The sequence below is a fragment of the Pristis pectinata genome, chromosome 5 (assembly GCF_009764475.1).
Source record: "Pristis pectinata isolate sPriPec2 chromosome 5, sPriPec2.1.pri, whole genome shotgun sequence".
Lineage (NCBI taxonomy): Eukaryota > Metazoa > Chordata > Chondrichthyes > Rhinopristiformes > Pristidae > Pristis > Pristis pectinata.
The window spans coordinates 38,556,820-38,573,918 of NC_067409.1; the positions used below are offsets into that span (position 1 = coordinate 38,556,820).

Genomic DNA, 17,099 nt, shown 5'->3' on the forward strand with positions numbered 1-17,099 from the left:
TTACCATCCCCGCCCTCTTGATCTGCCCATCACCCACACATTCCTCCATCCTGTTCCCCTCCTCACCTCCTTCCCTTTATTCCATGGTCCACTGTCTTCTCTTATCAGATTCTATCTTCTTCAGCCTTTTGTCACTTCCACCTATCACCTCTGAGCTTCTTACATCATTCCCACTCTCCCCCTCCCTCACCTGGATTCACCGATCACCAGCCAGCTCTTGCTCCATCCCTTCTCCCCACCCTTTTATACTGGTTGTCTCCCCTCTTTCTTTCCAGTCCTGATGAAGGGTCTCGACCTGAAATGTCGATTGTCCATTTCCCTCCATAGATTCTGCCTGACCCGTTGAGTTCCTCCAGCTTTTTGTGTGTTGCTCCAGATTTCCAGCATCTGCAGTCTCTTGTGTCTTCATAAGGATGTTGCCTGGATTGGAGGGAGGGAGAAGGTTTAAAGGGGATCTAAGGGCCCGACCAAGTGCATCCTCAGATTTTGTGGGAAGCTAGAGAAGAAATTGCAAGGCCCTTGGAGAGATATTTGCTTCATCGTTAGCCACTGTTGAAGTTCTCAAAGATTGGAAGGTGGCTAATGTTGTTCTGTTGTTTAAGAAGGGTAGCAAGGACAAGCCAGGGAACTACAGGCTGGTCAGCCTGACATCAGTAGTGGGGAAGTTACTGGAGGGAATTCTGAGAGACAGGATCTACCAGCATTTGGATAGACAGAGTCCGATTAGGAGGAGTCAGCATAGCTTTGTGCGTGGAAAGTCATGCTTGATGAAACTTTTAGGGTTTTTTGAAGAGGTAACCAAAAAGGTAGATGAGGGTAGGGCAGTGAATGTTGTCTATTTGGACTTTAGCAAGGCCTTTGACAAGGTCCCACATGGCAGGCTGGTCTGGAAGGTTAGGTCCCAAGGAATCTAGGGAGAGATAGTTAGGTGGATTCAAAATTGACTCGAAGGTAGGAAGCAGATGGTGGTGATTGAAGATTGTTTCTCGGAATGGAGGCTACTGACTAGTGGTGTGCTGCAGGGATCAGTGTTGGGACCCTTGTTATTTGTTATTTATATAAATGATTTGGATGCGAATGCACAGGGCTTGATCAGTAAGTTTGCGGATGACATGAAATTAGGAGGTGTTGTTGATAGTGAAGATTATCGTAGATTACAGGGGGATCTTGATAAATTAGGAAAGTGAGCCAAGGAGTGGCAAATGGATTTCCATATAGATAAGTGTGAGGTGATGCATTTTGGAAAGTCAAACCAGTGTAGGACTTATACTATGAATGGTAGGGCACTAGGGAGTGTAATGGAACAGAGGGACCTAGGAGTACAAGTACATAGTTTGTTGAAAGTGGCGTCACAGGTAGGCAGAGTGATGAAAAATGCATTTAGCATGCTGGCCTTCGTCAGTCAAGGCATTGAGTATAGGAGTTGGGACATTATGTTGCAGTTGTATAAGTCGTTGGTGAGGCCGCACTTGGCCGTACCATGTACAGTTTTGGTCACCCTGTTATAGGGAAGATGTGGTTAATCTGGAAAGAGTGCAGAGAAGATTTATGAGGATATTGCTAGGACTAGAAGGACTGAGTTATAAGGAGAGGTTGGCCAGGCTAGGGCTTTATTCATTGGAACATAGGAGAATGAGAGGCAACCTTATAGAAATGTTTAAAATTATGAGAGGCATAGATAAGGTGGATGGTAATGGTCTTTTGCCCAGGGTGGTGGAGTCCAAAACTAGGGGGCATAGATTTAGGGTGAGAGGGGAAAGATTTAAAAGGGACCTGAGGGGCAACTTTTTCATGAAGAGGGCGGTGAGTATACAGAACAAGCTGCTAGAGGAAATATAATAGTATCAGTTAAGAAGCAATTGGATAGGTACATGGAGGGGCGGGTCTTAGATGGATATGGGCCGAATGCAGGAAATTGGGTTTAACTGGGTGGGTACCGTGGTAGGCATGGACTTATTGGGGCGAAGGACCTGTATCCATGCTGTATTGCTCTATGACTCCATGTCTCTAAAATGTAGTTGGTATCTGGAATGAGCTGCCAGAGGAGGAAGGAGCAGTAACAACATCTAAGAAGCATCTTTGGCAGAATAAAAACCCAAGGTTAAGTAAGAAATATTTACAAAAACTAAAAAAGGATGGTGGTTTGGCCTTGCCTAACTTTAGATTATATTATTGGGCAATTAATATCAGATATTTAATTTTTTGGATACCAGATTTTGATGTAATTCAATGCCCCAAATGGGTATGCCTTGAGCACCAATCAGTTCTTGAATTTTCATTAGTTTCTATTTTAGGTGCTTCACTCCCTTTTGCACTTACCAAATTAAGTAAACATACAACTAACCCAGTTGTTAAACATACAGTACGAATATGGTTCCAATTTTGTAAATTTTTTGGATTGAATAAATTTAATTTGTCAAGTCCCATTCAATCTAATTTTTTATTTCATCCATCCAGAGTTGACTCAGCTTTTTCCATATGGAAAAGGAAGGGAATAGTATGTTTTCGGGATCTATTCATTGATAACTGTTTTTCATCTTTTGAACAATAATCTAATAAATATAATTTGCCTAGATCACACTTTTTTCGATATTTGCAGATTAGAAATTTTTTTAAAACTACTATACCTTCTTTTCCAACACCTTACAAAATTGAAACTACGGAAAAAATTTTAGGTCTTAATCCTTATCAGAAGGGCTTGATGGCAATAATTTATGATTTAATTATGAAAATACGTCTAGAATCATTAGATAAAATTAAGAATGAATGGGAAAGTGAACTCCATATATCTATACCTATAGAGACTTGGAAGGAAATTCTTCATTTAGTTAATACATCTTCAATGTGTGCCAGACACTCGTTGATACAGTTTAAGGTAGTCCACAGGACCCATATGTCCAAAGATAAGTTAGTTCATTTTTATAACTATATAAATCCTATATGTGATAGATGTAAATCGAATGTGGCTTCTGTGACACATATGTTTTGGTCCTGTCCTCTTCTGGAAAAATATTGGAAAGACATTTTTCACATTATTTCAAACGTATTGAAGATTGATTTACAACCTTACCCTATCACTGCAATTTTTGGATTACCAAGGATAGAGTCTGGCCATTTATCTCCTTCCACTAACCATATGATTGCTTTTGTTACATTAATGGCCAAACACTCTATTTTGCTTAAATGGAAGTATCCAATACCCCCTACTACTTTTCAATGGTTTTCTCAAACTATATCATGTTTAAACTTGGAAAAAATTAGGAGTGGTACTGTTGATCCTTCGCTTAAATTTGAAGATATTTGGAGTCCATTTATTCAATATTTTCACATGATGTAGATCCCCTTTCAATAACTTTCCAACTTGGAGGAACAGAGTTGACGACATAATATTGCTCTGTTTCTACTGAGAAATTTTAGCCCAGTTTTTCTTTGTTGTTTGTTTTTTTTTGAAATTTTTCTTTTTTGTTTAGTTTAGTTTATACTGTTTACAACTCTTCTTATTGATTTGTTTTTTTAATTTATATAATAAATCTTTTTCTTTCCTTTCTTTTATCTTATATTCATTTACTAAGAGATCGTTGGATCTACAGATTTTTTTTATATTTTATTGTTCTTTATGATTATCTATGCCATGATTGTTATCCTGATCTCTTTATATTACATGTATAAATATTGATGCTATATATCAATCTGTATTAATTTTAAAACTAATAAAAAGATTGAAAAAGAAAGAAGCATCTGGAATAGGTACTTGAATGAACAGGACATAGATATGGAATTAATTCAGGCAAGTGGGTTTAGTGTAGATTGGCGGGATGGTCAGTATAGATGCAGTGGGTCAAAGGGCCTGTTTCTATGCTATACAGCTCTAAGACACTTCCATCCTCACCTTCTTTATTTCCACTCTTGCTATTATACTAAGTCTGATGGCTCATTCCTCATCTACATACATTCCACCATATCAGTATAGGCTTTTATTGACATGTACTAGAGATACAAACTCTTGCTCTCAAAGAGTTACCTCCTCCAACATACAGAGGCACCATTCACATCCAACGATGCTGGCAGTACATGCCTCCTTATGCTGTGGCAATGGAAGTAGTGGGAACTGTGATCAGAGTGATGACTAGTTGTACTGGTTTGTGTCAGTTTCCTCATCTCAATAAAGATCAGCTCTTCTTCAAAAACCCTAATCAAATGTAGAGTAAACATCCCCAGTAACTATGGTTCACTCTGTCACCTTGTATTGTTCTAAAGGATAACTGTACCTTTAAGAACTAAATGACCAATGTGGCATGACCTTTGATATATTCTTGTACCAGACTCTGACATTCATTGAAAGTTATTGCCTTCAATAAAGGATGTTCTGTTAATAACTTGACCTTTGTTTATTTGCCTTTGTAAACTGCAACACAAAAGAGCCCACAGGCATTATACTGGTGACAAGAATGAAATGTTTCTATTTCAGGAACTAACAGGATAGTGATTTAGTATGAAGAAGAGAGAAAATGGAGTTCAGTGACAACAGCAGACAATAGATGTGGCAGAACTGCTGGTGAATGTGAGTAATACTAGTGGACTAAACCACTTGCCATGTAAATGCAATAAGTAGAAATGTTCCTGAGGGTGAATGATAGTGCTTGAGGAAGGATAGGGAACAGAGAAATGCGGCTATAAACAAGAGGAGGAAGGTGACATTGTTTCAATACCAGGGCCAGAGATATATGAAAAAGTAATGAGTCTAAATGAACCAGAGATAAGATCTCATATGAGGACATGGTGAGAACCCGGAAGGGATATTATAGTCAGCATTATCAAGGATATCCAAGAATTGCAAGTTTGGTACATAGAACAAAGAACCAGAAAGAAAGATTGGTGACTATGTGGTTAGGCATTAGACACTGGCAAAAATATGCAATTTACAGACCTTTATAGCTTAAGTGCTGAGGTATTACTTATTGTGCTGATTGGTGACTGAGAGATTTCAGGAAGAACTATTTGGAATGCTGAACTCAGCATTCAAGGAAGCAAACACAATAGCCCAATGTGAGGTAGCTCAATCAAAGCACAACTCTCAGGTCAAGTCCACAGAAATAGTAATGGTAATGTGCTCTTTTTCATTGTGGCCAAGTCAAATGGATGCTTAAGTGGATTCAGCAGAAAACTGGTAGGTCATGAGTACAACAGGCTAGAAAGCTGCAAGTTGTGTGGGTGCAAAAGGTGGGAGACTTACCAGCAGTTACTAGGCCTCAGAATGCCCATTCAAGTCATCAGGAGATGGGGCATATTGTATGACAGTGCAGGTCCCCAAAAAAAGTAACTACTGGTAAAGATGGAGGCCCCACTTTGCCTCAGATGCAAGAAGTTAAGGGTCTTACTGGGGTACTGGGGTTCCCACATGCTTCAAGAAGACCACTATCATCCTAGTGCTAAAGAAAAACAAGGTAACATGCCTTACTGACTACCGCCCGGTGGCTCTGACACCCATCATCATGAAGTACTTTGAGCAGCTGCTCATGGCACACATCAACTCCAGCCTCCCAGACAACCTGAATCCACTGCAATTCAACTACTGCTGAAGTAGGTCCATGGCAGATGCCATCTCCCTGGCCCTATATGCACCTCTGGAATATCTGGATAACTAAGCCATCTGCATCAGACTCCCATATATTGACTACAGCTCTGCCTTCACTACCATTCCAAACAAACTCATCTCCAAATTCCTAGACCTGGGACTCAGCATCCCCCTCTGCAACTGGATCCTTGACTTCCTGACCAACAGACTGCAATCAGTAAGGATAGACAGCAACACCTCTGACATGATTTTCCTCAATACTGGTACCCTGCAAGGCTGCGTCCTCAGCCCCTTACATTACTCCTCATATACTCACGACTGTATGGCCAGATTCTGCTCTGACTCATAGAACATAGAACATTTCAGCACAGTACAGGCCCTTCAGCCCACAATGTTGTACCGACTTTTTAACCTTCTATAAAATCAATCTAATAATTTCCTCCCACATACCTTTCCATTTTTCTATCATCCATGTGCCTATCTAAGAGTCTCTTAATGTATCTGCCTCCACCAGCACCCCTGGCAGTGCATTCCACGCACCCACCACTCTCTGTGTAAAAAAACTTACCTCTGATAACCCCCTTGTACTTTCCTCCAATCATCTTAAGATTATGCCCCTCGTGTAAGCCATTGCCGCCCTGGGAAAAAGTCTCTGGCTGTCCACTCGATCTATGCCTCTTATCATCTTGTACACATTGATCAGGTCACCTCTCATCCTCCTTCACTCCAAAGAGAAAAGCTCTAGCTCACTCAACCTATCCTCATAAGACATGCTCTCCAATCCAGGTAGCATCCTGGTAAATCTCACCTGCACCCTGTCTAAAGCTTCCACATCCTTCCTACAATGAGGTGTCCAGAACTGAACACAATATTCTAAATGTGGTCTAACCAGGGTTTTATAGAGGTGCAAACACTACCTCGCGGCTCTTGAACTCAGTGCCCCAACTAATGAAGGCCAACACTCCATGTACCTTCTTAACAACCCTATCAACTTGCACAGCAACTTTGAGTTATCTATGGACTTGGATCCCAAGATCTTTCTGTTCCTCCATTTACAAGTTTGCAGTTGACACTGCCGTAGAGGGCCAGATCTCAAACAATGATGAGCTGGAGTACAGGAAGGAGATAGAGAGCCTAGTGGCATGGTGTCAAAACAACGTCTCCCTCAATGCCAGCAAAACAAAAGAGCAGGTCATCGACTTCAGGAAGCAGGGCGGAGTACATGGCCCTGTTTGTAACAATGGTGCTGAGGTGGAGATAGCTGAGAGCTTCAAGCTCCCGGTGTAAATATCACCATTAGCCTGTCCTGGTCCAGCCACATAGATGCTAAGGCCAAGAAAGAACACCAGCAGCTCTACTTCCTCAGAAGCTTAAGGAAATTCGGCAAGTCCCCAATGACCCTCTCCAATTTTTACAGATGCATCATCCTCCCTCCTTCTATCAGACAGAAAATACAAAAGCTTGAGATCATGTACAACCAGGCTCAAGGGCAGCTTCTATCCTGCTGTTACAAGACTCTTGAACAGACCTCTGATAAAATCAAGATGAACTCTTGATCTCTCAATCTACCTTGTCAAGGCCCTTGTACTTTATTAGTCTACCTGCACTGCACTTTCTCTGTAACTGTAACACTATATTCTGCATACTGTAACTTTTGTACTACCTCAATGTACTAATGTATGGAATGATCTGTCTTGATGGCATGCAAATAAAAGATTTTCACTGTATCTCGGTACATGTGACATTAATAAACCAATTACTGTAGACATGATAGAATTGGATAATTAGGATGTGGAAATGGGAATGATTAATGGCATCTATGGTAGATCTAAGGACGGTGACAAGTAGATTAACTACCTTATTGATTGAGGAATTAAATATAAGTATGCTCTGGCAAGTCAGCCTATTATGTATCATGGCATGTCTCTGTTTTTATGGAAGTGATAAGAGGATATTTAGAAAGTAGTAGCAGATTAACATGGATTTTTGAGAGGCAAATCATGTTGGACAAATGTGTTAGAGGTTTTAGAGCTTATATGTTGCTAAATAGGTAAGGGAAAGCAATGGATAAGGTGCCACACTGGAGGTCTGTAAGCCAAATTAGGGAATACTGGATAGTGAGTAATATTAGTTTATTGGTTTATTATTGTCACTTGTATCAAGGTACAGTGAAAAACTTGTCTTGCAAACCGATTGTACAGGTCACTTCATTACACAGTGCAGTTACATTGAGTAAGTGCAGAGTGCATTGATGTAGTACAGGTAAAAACAATAACAGTACAGAGTAAAGTGTCACAGCTACAGAGAAAGTGCAGTGCAATAAGGTGCAAGGTCAGAACAAGGTAGATCGTGAGGTCATAGTCCATTCATTGTATAAGGGAACCATTCAATAGTCTTATCACAGTGGGGTAGAAGCTGTCCTTAAATCTGGTGGTACGTGACCTCAGGCTCCTGTATATTCTACCCGATGGAAGAGGAGAGAAAAGAGAATGTCCTGGGTGGGAGGGGTCTTTGATTATGCTGGCTGCTTCACCAAGACAACGAGAGTATACTGGCATGGACTGTGGAGAATCATGATTGGTTAATGGACAGGAAACAGAGCAATACATGGGTCATTCTGGGTTGGCTGTGACCAGTGGGGTGCCACAGGGGTCCATGCTGGGTCCCCAGTTGTTCATAATCTGTACCAATGACTTGCATGGGGGGGAACAAGTCTAACATAATCTGACTTGCCAATGCTACAGAGCTGGGTGGCATTTGTAGTGAGGAGGGTGTAAATATACGTTGGGGAGGAGTTGGAAAAGACTCAGTGAATGGATAAGGCCATGGCACATAACGCATAAAGAGAAGAAATATGTCATACACCAGAAAAGCAGAGTATTTATATAGTGAAAGATTGAAATGTGTTGACCTTCAGAGGGACCCAAGTATCTTTGTGCATGAATCACTGAAAGTCAATGTGCAGGTACAGCAAACAATTAGGAAGGGTAATATAATATTGGCCTTTATTATAAGACAAAGTACTCTAGGGGTGGCACAGCGCCACAGCTAGTAGAGCTGCTGCCTCAAAGCTCCAGTGACCCAACTTCAATACTGACTTCTGGTGCTGGCTGTTTGGAGTTTCTATGTTCTCCCTGTGGCCATGTGGGTTTCCTCCAGGTGCTGTTTTTCCTCCCACATCCCAAAGACTTGCAGTTTGGTAGGTTAATTAGCCCCTGTAAATTGCCCCTAGTGTGTAGGTGAGTGGTGAAATCTGAGAGGAAGTTGATGGGAATGTGGAAAATAATAAAATGGGAGCAGTGTATATGGGTACGATGGTCAGTTGAGGACCAGATGGGCTAAAGTGTCTGTTTCTGACATGTATGACTCTACTGAGATTAGATAGGGACCTAGTGATTTCACACTTGAAATATTGTGTACAGGTCTGCTCTTGCTATGCAAGGATACCCTGTGATCGGGCGTAACAAGTTTCACCAGATTGATTCCTGGGATGAGTGAATTATTCTATGAAAGGCCTATATTCTCCAGTTTAGAATATACAACATTTTTAAGAGGGGAGGAGTCAAGAGGGACTGCATTGACTTGGTTTAATTATCATCACTTCAATCTTTACCAGTGGATTTTCAAGACAGAGAGATCTAGGCATGTGTTACATAACGGTATAGGGAGAAATTGAATAATAGTATTACATAGGTTTTATGTGCTGATCAGGCACAATCCAACCGAATGGTAAAACTGACAAGAGGGAGTGAATGGCCTGCAACTTTTCCCGAGATTAGGCAGTGGAACTATTGGGCTGATAAACAGGAACCTCAGCATGTACTGAGGAGGAAACTGTCACAGTTTAATTAAAACTCAGAAGGCCAGTGCTTAAAACCAAAACAAAAAGAGAAACATGTGGTAATACTCAGTAGAACAGCCAACCCTTCGGGCTTTTAGCTTTCATCAGAGCAGATGCAGATTGTATACTGGATGAAATAAATATGAATGTATCTGTTCTCCCCACAGTAAACTGCCTGGCTTGCTGTTGTTACCACTTTGATTAAACTTCACTTGTTCCAACGCTAGCTGCCTAACGAAATAAAAAGACCGTATAATAATAAGCCAAGCACACATTTAAAAAACCCCTATTTATCATTATAAATAACACAGCAGCTTTTAACTAGGAGCAACTGGAGCGTGAGCCACGCCCGTCGGCAACACGGCAGAACACAGAGACATAGTGGGACTCATCCACCGTCCGCCGGGGTGGCAATAGAGAATGAAGGCAGAAAAGAAAGACATATCGACATCAAATTACTATTCTCATAAAGTCTTTAAATTTTGAGCAAACTATTTTAAAAAATTAAAAGATGAAATTTAATTTAAATATGCGTGCATCGCTGTTGCTGGAGTCTATGGGCTCTGCTATCCTCCCCTGGAGGTAGCGAGGGAGTCTGAGGCGCAGCTTCCGTGTGGGGAACCCTGGGTTGAAGTGAGCGGACAGTGGCAGCAATGGCTTATCCTGGATACGGGGCGGTAGGTACTGGCGCCGCGAAGCAGGACGCGCCCGTGGGGGTAGTGTGCTTGGAAGCTAACGGTGTCCTTGTGCAAAACACGGAGTTTCTGGAAAACGACCCGTTTCTGTGCTGAATGACTTTCACAAAGGCTTTTTTTTAAAATGCAAAGAGTTGGAGGGGGCGGGAAGGAGGAAGAAGCAATTTTCATTACAGCTGGCGCATCTAGTTTTGTGTTTTTCGGTTGGATTTATAGGTCGGTTTGAATCTATTTAAGCACTTCTACACTCCGAAGTTACTGCATTGGATTCAGTGATGTAAATGTTCTCATTTTTCGGGATGCTAGTGCTCTTGACAAGGCCAGCATTTGTTGTCCATCCCTAATTGCCCTTGAGAGGGTAGGGACAATGCCTGCAAGGCAGTTTTAGAAGGATGTGGAGTCATACGTGAGCCAGATTGGGTAAGTATGGCAGATTTCTTCTCTGGAGGTATTAACTGAATTTAAATTCCACAGCTGCTGAGGTGAGACTTGAGAAAGTACATTGTGGATTGTAAGTCCAAAAACCTAACCATTGCACCACCACTGTCCTGTGTTGTTGAGTAAGGACAAATGGACCTAAAATGTTTGAGAGCTTGTGTGTGTGTGTGTTCTTAAGCAGTCCTTCATGGTTGATGATGACCTACTTCTGCTCCAGTTCTGAGCTGGCTGATGAGGCCAGTGTGGAACCTATAGCTTCTGCCACAAGTGGAGCAGGAAGTGTTTGATGGTGTGGGTGGATGGGTAGTTTGGGAGGTGCTACGTTGTTTATGCTGGGCTTCTGCATGCTCTTGACATAGGGTCTCGAGGTTCTTGGTACCATCTTAAATGCTGCTTCTTCACTTTGAGCAGAGGTGGGCCAGGTTTTCCCATAAGTCAGTGGGGGTATTACTCTTTGTCTAGTAGGCCTTGAGAGTATCCTTTAGCCATCTGGTAATCTCTTGCTGTGACAGAACTTGGAGCAGTGCGTCTGGTTTGGGTGCCTGATGTTTAAAATAGTGGAGCTGGGAGTGAGCTTCATTTCCACACGAGCAATTTAATTGATGCTGTAGGCTCCCCTTCAATGCTCTGTCCACCACAGCACCTCGCCCTTTGTGGGACTTGTGGCTGAACCTTTGTGCTGCCCAACCTGAAATTTTGTGGCACCAGGAGCTCTTTTCATTCCTTTACCGAATGGGGGAAAAAGAACATTCACAGTTGTCTCATGATTTGATCTTGTCCCCCTTCCTCCAATACAACTGTGAAATGATTTGACAGGCTTTATTTTCAGCATTGTATCTGAGGGGCCATTTTACACATTGTTCTCCCTTGAGTTCTTTTAATTATCAATCCTAATTTCCTACATGTGGTTTGAAGCAGGAACTTTTTAACACCCTGTCATACAGGTTTGAAGGAGTATCTTGAATCAAACACTTTTATCCTACTTGGTAACCTGTGAATTGATGAGTAACCTGAAGCATAGTTGTGTAATTTGATTGTAGGTTATCCTTTAGGGTTATTTCCGGAATACTCTGAAATAGTTCCTATAGATTGGCAAATGTAATCTTACTGTTTTAAGAATAAAAAGTGGAATGAAAAAATGGGGATTTACAGATCAGTTAGCCTAACATTAGTAGAATGGCAGAGTCTCTTATGTAAAAAAAAATCAAATAACAGAATACTTGGAAAACATTAACAAGATTGGGCAAGTCAGCATGGGGTTATGTAAAGGAAATCATGCTTAACCAATCCATTGGAGTTGTTGTGAGTATGTAACTAGTAGAAGGGCTAAGGGAGAAACAGAAGATGTGTGTATTTTGACTTTTAGAAAGCACTTGATAAAGTTCCACAAGAGTTAGGTTGCAAAGGTAAAGTACAGGGGATTAGCAGTAATATACTGGCATGGATCAAAAATTGGTTTATTGGCAGGAAACATCCAGTAGGAATAGAAGGATGTTTTTCTAGGTGATAGGCCGTGGCTAATGTTTTGCTGCAGGGAACAGTTCTTGGACATCAGCTGTTCACAATGTATATCAGTGATTTAGATGAGGGAACTAAATGTAAAATCTTCAAGTTTGCAGATGAGACAAAGCTGGATGGGGTGGTGTGAAATATGAGCCATAAGGAGGATGCACACTGTCATTTAGACAACCGAAACAGAAAATGCTAGAAAAACTCAGATCAGATGGCATCTGTGGGAAGATAAACAGTCAACGTTTAGGGTATGTGACCCTTTTGTCAGAGTTGAGTGAGTGGGCAAATGCATGGCAGATGCAGTTTAACGTGGATAAATACAAGATTTTCTACTTTGGTTTTTTTTAAACAGAAAGGCATTATTATCTGGATGATGATAGATTGAATGAAACCCTGAATGGAGTTTTGTGTGTAATTTTGGTCTCCTTATCTGAGGAAGGATGTCCTTTCCATGGAGGATGGTCAGCAAAAGTTTTTTTGGTTTAGGATGCAATATAATGAGACTTTTCAAAATCCACTGAGGATAACACTTTCTTTCTAAACAAAAGAAAAGGAATTGGCAGGGACCTCCCTGAGTAATGCTGTATTGGTTGATGTTTATTAGGTAATCAGACAGAAAATACTGAAGTTTACCACCAGCTTCATGATTTAACCTGGTGGTCATGCAAAGCTTATGAATTTGCAGGTGTGGGTCCTCTGTCACTTTTCTTGGAAATGAATATTACAGTATGTTAATTTAGCATTGCCTCCCCAGTGTTCATGATCAACAAAATCTTGCAAACATCAGTCCTCATTTTTCTCTCTAATTATCTTGGGATAAATGCTGTTATTTCCAGTGTATTTCCACTTCATTTATGTCAAAATTAGCAGTTCTTTGAATGCAGAGGACCTATTTCTGTTTTCCTCTAGTGAATCGATGAAGGAATGTTTATGCTCAGCTTCTGCCGATTCACATCCTTTAAGGTATATTGACTGCTTTCTTACTGCCCTGGTAAAAGCAAAACTGTCTTGCTCTTGTATTAAGTGCCTGCAACTTTTTTTATTTCTTGGTTTCTTTTTATCTCATGATCAACTGTTGCAGAGTGATTCTGTATGGTTTTTGTGTCTCTCAAATGCCAGATTGTATGATAAATAATATTTTTGCTTGCTTTTCTTATTTTGCTTTGTGGTAGCTTTTGATTGCTGCTCAGGTTTGTAAGTTTTGAGATTCTGAAAATGAGTGTTTTTAAATAAAATCATAATAAACAGGTTTTTGCTTGTAAATGTTGACCAGGTTGTAATTTCTGAATCTGATCAGTACTTGTAATGTCCCTGAGGACATGACAGCACTCAAGGAGGTACAGAGAAGATTTATAAGGATGTCTTGGAGCTGCAAAAGTTTTAGGCAATATTGGCTATGCTGGGGTTACTTTCTTTGGAGTAGGGCTAAGGAGTGATTTAATCCAGTTATATAAGAAAGGCCTTTCTTGTGCATAGCAAAAATCAAACTGCTGAAGGAACTCATCTCTAGAGGCAAAGGGATGGTCAATGTTTCGGCTCAAGACCCTGCATCAGTCCAGGCTGTGAATAAGGAAGTGTCTGCACATTTCCCTCGGCAAGGAATCCAGTAACTTGGAGAATAGTTTTAAGTGAGGAAGAGTGTGTTTGAAAGGTGGTGAAGGCAGAAAACTTTGCCACATTTTAAAAAACCTGCATTGGCACTTGATGTGCCTTAATTTACAAGGATTAAGATCTGGAAAGTGGGATTAATTTTTCTCAGCTGGCATGAACACAGTAGGCCAAATGGTCTCCTTGTGTGCTGTAAATTCCTTTAATTGTATTCTGAGTAGGTTGCATTATTTATATTAAGAAAACCTGCACACTTATTTATTATCTAACACAGTCAGAAATACTGAACTATAAGTAGCATTGTTGACTGACTTTGGTGCTTGGTTGATGCTGTTCCAAGTTTGAACAGCTGATTGTACGCTAGAGACAGACAATACAAAGTCTCTTCTCGTCAGGAGAATGGCCCTGATACAGTGGGTGGTCTCTTTTCTGTTGTACACTGTTTGATAGTGATTCCCAAATTAGCTTTCAAATATATGGAGAGCAGGAAGTTCACAGTTCATTGTAGAAAGCTTTACCTTGCAGCATCTAAGTAGATAGCTCCAGTTATCTGTCAGTGAACATTACACACAATGCCCCATCACCCTCTGGTTAGCAAATGTTTCCCCAGCACAGTTGAATGTGTTACGAACCAGCAACAAAAGAAATACACAGAGTCATGTATCGGTGTTTAAAAAAAACTACTTCATTATTAACTACTTATAATAAGAAAAATAAAAGTTAAAATGTTGGAGTGTTAGAAGTAAAAATGTTAAATCTTAAACATTAACCCCAAAAACTAAACTCATAGTGTATGTGTGCGGCAAATTCCCAAACTCCAAGTCCAGGAATAATTCTCAAAGTTCAGTTCAACAAGCCATAAGGTGAAAAGTGAGCAAAGGCTTCTTCAACAACCACCGTTGACTGAAGGTAAGACGTAGATGTAGAGAGAGAGAAAATAGAGATTACGAAATCCAAATGTTCCACGATAGAACCCATACGACACCTCAGTGTCTACTCAGCAGTGACTACTCCACCGCATCTGCCTCACCCCGAAAGGCACTCGAATCGTGGCCGTCAACACAAATACCTGCTTCCTTCTACAGGTCAGCAACAAAATGAACTCCACTGCTTTGTTCCGAAGTATCTGCCACCCCGAAAAGCATCCGAGATGTGGCCGCCCACACAAATACCTGTTTCCCTCCACAGGTTAACGGCAAAGTGGACTCCCGGATTACTCCAAAAGTCCATACGTGGATTGTAGTGACAGGCACAGTTACTGTTTTTCATCCATTGATAGAGACTAGCAAACTGGTGTCTCTCTCTCTTTCTCTTCTCTCTCTCCAACTAACTCTGACTGACTGCCTCAAAGACGTCGTTACGTCCTTTATCTTCTGTTGTCGTCAGCACGCCACACACGTGCTGACGACAGATACTTCGGAACAAAGCAGTGGCGTTCACTTTGTTGCTGACCTGTAGGAGGAAGCAAGTATTTGTGTGGATGGCCACGATTCGCGTGCCTTTTGGGGTGAGGCAGATGTGGTGGAGTAGTCAGTGCTGACTAGACACTGAGGTGTCGTATGGGTTCCATCGTGGAACATTTGGATTTTGTAATCTCTATTTTCTCTCTCTCTACATCTACGTCTTACCTTCAGTCAACGGTGGTTGTTGAAGAAGCCTTTGCTCATGTTTCACCTTACGGCTTGTTGAACTGAACTTTGAGTATTATTCCTGGACTTGGAGTTTGGGAATTTGCCACACACACACACACACACACACACACACTATGAGTTTAGTTTTTGGGGTTAATGTTTAAGATTTAACATTTTTACTTCTAACACTCTAACATTTTTACTTTTAGTTTTCTTATTATCATAAATAGTTATTAATAAAGTAGTTTTTTTAACACTGATACATGACTCGGTGTAATTTCTTTTGTTGCTGGTTCGTAACAAAATTGGGGGCTCATCCGGGATCGTTCCCAAGATTGACAAGGGTGGTCTTTGATTTGGCTTACCTACCATCTGATGTATGACAAGTTCGACAAAACATCACCACATCTTTTCTCAAACCAGGCCAATAGAATTGTTTAAAAATCTTCCTTACAGTTTTATTCACACCAAAATGACCACCTAAAGGCATACTATGGGCCAGGTTTAAAATCTCATTCCTATAAACTTTAGGAACCACAACTTGATGAATAACTTCCCATTCCTCATTAGCAGGGACATAAGGAAGTCTCCATTTCGTAATTACTCTCCATTTTCTCTCTACATCTCCACTTTGTTTCAAGGTTCTCCAAGATGTTTTGGTTTTTTTAGTTTTGATGGAATAATATTTGGTCTAAATTGGCCTTACCCAATATCAACATCAGATATCTTAGGAGCAACATTCACATCATCCACCATGGCCACAACTGACCTTCTCTCATAATAAGGTTTAAGAATGTTTACGTGACAGAGTTGTGTTTTCTTGTGTCTATCAGGTGTTTTGATTACATATGTCAAATCAGTTACTCGGGATTCAATAATATATGGTCTGGTAAAACGAGCTCGTAATGGGTTGTTTGGATTAGGGAAAAATGCCAACACCTTTTGCCCCACTGCAAATGTCCTTGGCCGAGCATGTTTATCAAAACATGCCTTCATTCTCATCTGACTGGTTTTCAAATTCTCTCTCGCTAGCTGACAGACTCTCTCCAACCGAGTTTTAAATTTTTGGACGTAGTCCAACAAACTCAAATGCACTTCCTCATTAACCCATTGTTCTCTTAACAATTCTAAAGGTCCTCTGACCCGATGTCCTAATACAAGTTCAAACGGACTAAATCCTAATGACTTCTGTACTGATTCTCTCACTGCAAACAAAAGTAAATGAACACCTTCATCCCTCCACGTAATGGCCAGCTATCAGTCTCTGAATATCTGCCTTTCTCATAAATCACATTACTGCCTCAAGATGTAGCTCTGCAGCAATTTTCACCAAATCAGGCTTCCTCATCCCCTGCAATCCTCCAGGGGTGGGTTTTTTCAAAAACGTATCCATTGTCCTGCCTCGGCCTCAAACTTCAACCGAGTTTGTTCTCGTTCAGCCTCTATCTTTGCCAGCTGCACCTGGGCCTCAGAAATCGCTGGTTCACTTCCAGGAAACTGTTTGAACACCTCCTCCTCAAACACCTTACAGTTAGTAATGTGTTAATAACTATCATTCTACACAATTACAAATATAAAATGCCCCACTAATACAACTGCAATAATTAATCAGTTGTAACAGTACATAAATTGATAATCTTAGTCTAGTGATCCTTGAATTAATTATGTTGATTTTAGCATTCTATGTATAATCTGTAGTCTCTAAAGTTTTGTTGTCATCTGATCTTTTTTCACCTTTATTACTTTTTCACTGTTCTTCTGAAAGCATTGTTTCTGTACTGAGGTTGAAGTTTCAATGG

General features: G+C 40.7%; 1 protein-coding gene across 1 annotated transcript in view; it reads left to right on the plus strand.

Annotated features, from left to right (window-relative positions):
* The first annotated feature begins 9,972 nt into the window (after positions 1–9,972).
* LOC127570572 (sorcin-like) overlaps positions 9,973–17,099 on the plus strand; it is a 30,900-nt gene continuing 23,773 nt past the window's right edge. The window contains exon 1 of the mRNA XM_052016245.1: positions 9,973–10,093. Within this exon, the coding sequence (XP_051872205.1) occupies positions 10,070–10,093 (24 nt within the window). The 5' untranslated portion in view covers positions 9,973–10,069. The remainder of the gene's footprint in view (positions 10,094–17,099) is intronic.